Source organism: Ceratosolen solmsi, unplaced genomic scaffold (genome assembly GCF_000503995.2).
Source record: "Ceratosolen solmsi marchali unplaced genomic scaffold, CerSol_1.0 scaffold31, whole genome shotgun sequence".
Lineage (NCBI taxonomy): Eukaryota > Metazoa > Arthropoda > Insecta > Hymenoptera > Agaonidae > Ceratosolen > Ceratosolen solmsi.
Window position 1 is genome coordinate 4,736,204 of NW_011948432.1, and position 5,968 is coordinate 4,742,171.

Sequence of the window (5,968 nt, forward strand, 5' to 3'; positions counted from 1 at the left end):
CGTCAGGAGGAGGGGGGAGAGGGAGGAGGAGGAGGAGGAAGAGGACGATGAGGACGACGTTGACAATGATAACGAGGACACGGAGGAGGAGGAGGTGGGTGCGGCGAAGACGAGCAGGTCGACGCGTTTTACGCGGCGCGAGCAGTGCTTCGTACGGGCGGTTAACGCCTACAATCAACGAAGTTTCCGCTCGCAGTACGACAGCTTCCGGAACATCGATGCCGGGGAGGCGCTCGTGGTCGCGCACAGACAGAGTCCTGGGCTCGGGTCGAAGGCGAGGCCGAGAGCCCCGGCAGCGAGCCGCGGCTCTGGCAACGACAAGCGCTCGACGCCCGAGAACTTCCGCAAGCCGAACATCGGCAACGAGAGCAAAGTCATTAGGACGGCCCTGCGTATTCGCGAGAGCTGCGATTCGGCCTCGGAGCGCGACGAGCCCGAGGAACCCATTTACGAGACGCCGGCGATCCTGAAGAAGAGCGAATTCGTCACCGATGATAAAGGTATTACGGCCGCGTGGTCTTCCCGTATCATCATCGCTTGTCCTGCCTTCCGAGGATCAGTCCTGCGATTAATTTCATTAATTTGGCTTATCCCCTCGCCTACCACCATACGGCCAATATAAGGATAAGACCGAACATTCCATCTTCCGCATACTTTCCAATCCTGGCAACCGAATGCAACGCGCTATTTACTCCGAGATACTTTAAATTATTAATGATATACCCGTATGCAGGAGTGTTTGTAAATGTTTGTAAATTTTCCCTTTCTCGATCATTAATGATAACAGCATGATAAACCATAATAATAAATGGGGGAGGGGGGGGGAGAGAAACATTTAATTTTCTTATTGAATACAAAGGCCTTGAGTTAATTTTCTGATTATTTTTTTGTGAAAAGTCATTTCTTGCGATTTTACGAGAGAACGGTTGAAGGTCAATGTTTTTTCTTTTCTTTTTCTTTTTCTTTTTTTTTTTTATTTAACATAAGCTTTTCGTACACTATAAACGCCATTCGAAATGTAGATTTGGGGCGAATAATCAAATAATCGGCAATCGAATAAATACATTACGATTAGTCGACAGCGACGCTTGTCGTTAATTAAATAAATAACGCTTATTATTAAAATATTCGTGTCAGATGAAGGAAATTGTGGCATTTAATGTTGGAGTTTATCGTCGGCTTATTCGTTGCATTAATGTCACGAGACATTATCGAGCGTCCAAAATATCTCGATTCACTTGACTAAAACGTCATCGAGTCGGATTTGTTACTTTTTTGGATAGTTAAAGTCACGTATCGTTATTGCAAAACTCTTAATTAATGTAATGACAAGAGTCTCCAACGAATTGCCAACAAATAATTTTGATATAATGGCCTATTTGTGATTAAAAGGCTTTTAAAATGTCAGTCTCGACTACATGTATTAAGATAGGCCGGAAGCCAATGGCTTTAGACCAGCTGGCATATTATCATCCTAAATCTGCTGCTCAATCGTCTGTCTAACCCTCGCTGTTGGCCAACAGGCAATTTCGGCAACTACGACAATCTGCAGCACGTGTGGGAGGGTTGCCTGGGTGCGGACGGCGACGCCGGCGTTCAGGACAGCCCGACGAAACCGGCCGTCTGGCTGACTAAGCTCTGCGAGGGTCTACCCGATCAGCCGCAAAAGTGCGGCTCCCTGCCACGCAGCTTCCAAATGATGCATCCGGCGGACCTTAGTCACGTCTCCAAGTCCAGATTTCTGCAGCGCGACGGCAGATCAATGACCGAGCGTCCCTTCACCATCGCCTCGGACAAGCCCGCGGAGATCAATCTCGAGGACATGGAGCGCTACGCCTCCACCTGCCAGGGTTCTGCCCGCATAGCCAAGTTTCCCATTACCGGGGCCTCCTCCGTCTTCGCCTCGTCCTCGACGTTTTTCTGCTCCCTCGATGACGCCTCCTTCACCGACACGGACTCGATCGCAAGGAGGACCACCACCGCTACTCTCTCCGCGAACAGCCACGTACATCCCGATCACAAGATTTACAGGGCCAACGGCTCCACCAATAAGGGTAAGCAGTGAGCTTACTTTACTCCCTCCTCCTCCGTCCCCATCCCACAGCAAAAAAGCTTTCTTCTCAAACACGGCAGCCCGCTCGCCATTACGTGTATTTTTTCATCTAATTTGTATACGAAATATAGTGACAGGCGCTTTGTATGCGAGCATGCCTTTCTTTTCTCTCTCTCTCTCTCTCTCTCTCTCTCTCTTCCCCTTCCCCCATCCCCTCCCAATCCCCGGCTCCCGGTCCCAAAGTAGCCTAACCTAAACCTACAACTACTTATTATTGCCTGTTGAGGTCAACAAGCGCATGACCTTGCCGTTTGTCGAAAGTTTCAGAGCTGGGAAGCGGCATAATCGGCGGCTTCTCGGGCTCGAGCCTCAGGAGCGCTCTGCTCCGGGCGAGCAGTCGACTTCAACAGGGTCTGCGCTCGAGCCACAGTACGGAGGCCCTCGAGTGCGGCCGGGCAGAGGGAGAGTCATCATCGGGGCGCGGGTTTGGGAAGCGCGCGAGGCAGCGGAGGCTCGGCCTCGGTGATTATTGGCGACCGTATCACAGGCAGGGTAGCCCGGGCCTCGGGGCGCGCATCGCTCAGGCGGATTACGCGGACCCGGCGGCGTTGCTGCTCGCGGCTGAGGGCCGTCGCCGGGCCGAGGAGGCCGACGACGAGGATGCCGAGGCCGAAGAGGCCCTCGAGGCCGCGGACGCTGGGAGCTTCTACGAGGGCGAGGACGGGTTCAGAGACAGTGCGATATTCAGCGACGGGGATGAACAGCCGAGCCGCGTAGCGATCGTCGGCCCGAGCTTGGCCGTAGCCTCGGCGAAGCGCAGGGCGCGACGTTCGCCGGACAAGCCGGCCCTCGCTCAGAAGCCGGCCCATCTGAAGCTGCGTGCGAGGATCGTGAAGTGTCGGGGTCCGAGAATCGCCGACGAGCCCGAGGCCGACATCTCAGCGGGCCAGAGCCAGGTCGGCTGGGTGAAGAAGATGGTTGGCCAGCTGCAAGCTCAGGTCGACGCGTGACCAAGCAGGGGGCCACCGGCTTTGTGTCTCCTGCCAAAAACACTAAGACTGATTCGACTATTCGTGTTGGGGAGAGGGGCCTGCGGGCAGGGAAAAGAGGTCGTTTGTCGCGGATCAAGCATTTGTTGTGTTGTGTTGTGTTGTTTTTCTTTTGTGTGTTTTGCTGGTGGGGAAAGATTGAGGAGGAGGAGCTTGAAGAAGCGCGACTCGACTTGATTTCAAATCGCAACGAGGGCCGGATGGATAACCGAGGCCCAGGATGGATTCGTGGCTTTTCTCAAGAGTGTGCTCGTGCCGTTACACGTGTGGCTGTAATGTAATTTAATGTTTCGATAGTTAATAAATCGGAAACGAATTGTCTCGTCGAACGGCTTACCATTTTTCGTAATCCTAATCATTCGCCAATAAGATCGAAAAGTAAATAAAAATTTCTCGTCGTTAAAATTCGTAGAAATATTATTTATGCAATTAGAAAATTAAGTCGAAAGTGAATATTGTCGTAGAATTCGTTAATTAGCCGGTCACAATAATTACATAACAGCAAAAGTTGTGTGTCCACTGGCCTTGGTTAGGAATTAATAAAATCGTTAATTTATGATCGAATTCTTAAATACCTTTTAACGAAATATTATACTTTTGGTTCGCTTCTTCTTCTTCTTCTTACTTTATTTTTTCTTTATTATTATTATTATTATTATTATTAATTTTTTTTAATTTTTTTTTTTTTTTTTTTTTTTTTTTTTTTTTTTTTTTTTTTTAAACAGAACCCCGACCCGACTGTTTTGATATATTATTAAACTTTCTTGTCATTATAGAAAGTCTTGAGTCACGAGTTCGTTACGAGAGAGTTGTATTTAAAGAAACTATAATGTACATTTAAGAAGATAGTGTTAACTGATAAAAACAGACGGTGTCAAATTATTCAGACGTGAAATTTTGTGTTTAAAAAATTGTTAAAAGTTCGTAGTAATTTTGTAATAATATGCGTTCGTTTTTATTGAATATAACTTGTGATAAAACTGATATGAACTGTTCGCATTAAAAGCATTATGTTAATAATGACAGCATAAATTTATGTAAAAATCTTATTTGTTTCTCTTTATTTCACGCGATCAACATCGCGTCAGAAATAATTTATTGTATGTTTTACAACAATAGTAATAATTTAGTCCTACATAATGTCAATGAACGAAAGTGCGAGGAAGCCTCCTCTCGCTCGCTGTTCTCTCGCAATTATGGTTCGGGGCAACGAAGCTTATTCAAAGATAAAAGTGACAAAAAAATAAAACAAAACAAAACAAAACAACAAAAAAACATATGAATAATAACACGGTGGACAAAAACTATGTATTTCGTTGTGCAAGAGATGTGTGTTTGAATCGAAATTGGATTATCTCCGCACGCACAATCATTGTTAATTATTGAAAGTGAGCATATCCAAACATATCGACTACTTACCGTTCGATATTAAAATCAATCATTATGAAACATTTCAGTTAACATAAGTAAATCACAGATAAAGTATTATAGCGTAATGACCGACCATATAAATGATATACGTCCCTCTGTACTGTATTAAAGTAATTAAAGCAAATTAGGAGCTAAATATGATTAAATGATTAAATTGAACGCTATGGTTATGAACTCGAGACTTCAGGTCTGACTAAATAAGGCTGAATTTTGCTGTTCAACTGTTGGCGACTTGGTGCAAAAAATATACGTCAATATGGTTAATTAAACTACGATTTAAATTATTCTGTAAGCGAAGAAAAGTAATGGGTGGGACAACTTGGCCATAATGTCGTGCGATAAACTTTTGCATTTTTTTACTCTTATAGCTTTAATCTTAATGCAAATGATTTTCGAGTCTTTTTTTTTTTTTTTTTTTTTTTTTTTTTTTTTTTTTTTTTTTTTTTGAAATCTACTGTTAAACTGTGTTATAGTCTAAACTTGCCTAAAGCAAAGTACAAGTATTTTATAATTATCAAGCGTTACGAGGAAAGAAATGTTTTTTGACGTCGATGGAATGGATCGATTCTTTTCTGAGATCAAAATGATTTCAAAATCATCGATTTACCATCAATTTCAAATCGATTTATATAAATTCATGTAGATTTGTATGTACATTTTTAACAAGAATTTACAGTGAAAAGGCTCGTATCGAGTTAAAAATCATTACAATAAATGTATCTTTACCGAAAGGCCCTTGTGTGTAGCATTTATTCTTAAGAATCCCTGCTGCTCCTTACGAGAGGATTTTTACAGATGAACAAAGATTAAATTTGCAGTAAATCCATTGGACGTAGCGATCGATCGATCGATGCTGTTATTATTAGTATTTTTAGGGATCTGTTTGAGAGGTATGTAGATGTCGTCTTTGTAGATGATCGGTAAGTCATTTATTCTATAAAGTACTATGATGATATTCAAATAAAAGTCCACGTGGTATTGATTTTAAGAAACAAGTTTTATTTAGAGGAGTTTCTATGCACAGAAACATCAGCTAGTCGCTTTTACACATGTAAGCAAATGGTAATTTATTAATTCGCGACGATTCTCTCAATAATACAATAAAATCATGTATAATAAAATCACGTTAATAAATAGATTCAATACTGTCCTATAATCGATAATCCCTATACGTTTTCTTTTTTCCGTGTAAAAAAAAAAAATAAAAAACAAAAAAAAACAAAAAAATAATAAATAAACGAATTACATAATAATGACGAAGAACAAGAATAAACATGCGGAACTGCCAAAAGTTCGAAAGCAGCGACGCTTCGTTATACACATTATGTACAACAGCACTAATAATGCATTACACACGATTTCTCAAACGCTGTCTTCTCGTCTCGTCACTCTCTCACTCTCTCTCTCTCTCTCTCTCTCTCTCGCTTTCTCTCGC

General features: G+C 43.1%; 1 protein-coding gene across 1 annotated transcript in view; it reads left to right on the top strand.

Annotated features, from left to right (window-relative positions):
* Nucleotides 1-3,170, top strand: part of GEFmeso (Guanine nucleotide exchange factor in mesoderm) — a 75,180-nt gene extending 72,010 nt beyond the window's left edge. Inside the window, exons 14-16 of the mRNA XM_011502328.1 lie at nt 62-500; nt 1,524-2,054; nt 2,375-3,170. Of these exons, the coding sequence (XP_011500630.1) occupies nt 62-500; nt 1,524-2,054; nt 2,375-3,063 (1,659 nt within the window). The 3' untranslated portion in view covers nt 3,064-3,170. The remainder of the gene's footprint in view (nt 1-61; nt 501-1,523; nt 2,055-2,374) is intronic.
* Nucleotides 3,171-5,968: the final 2,798 nt, after the last annotated feature.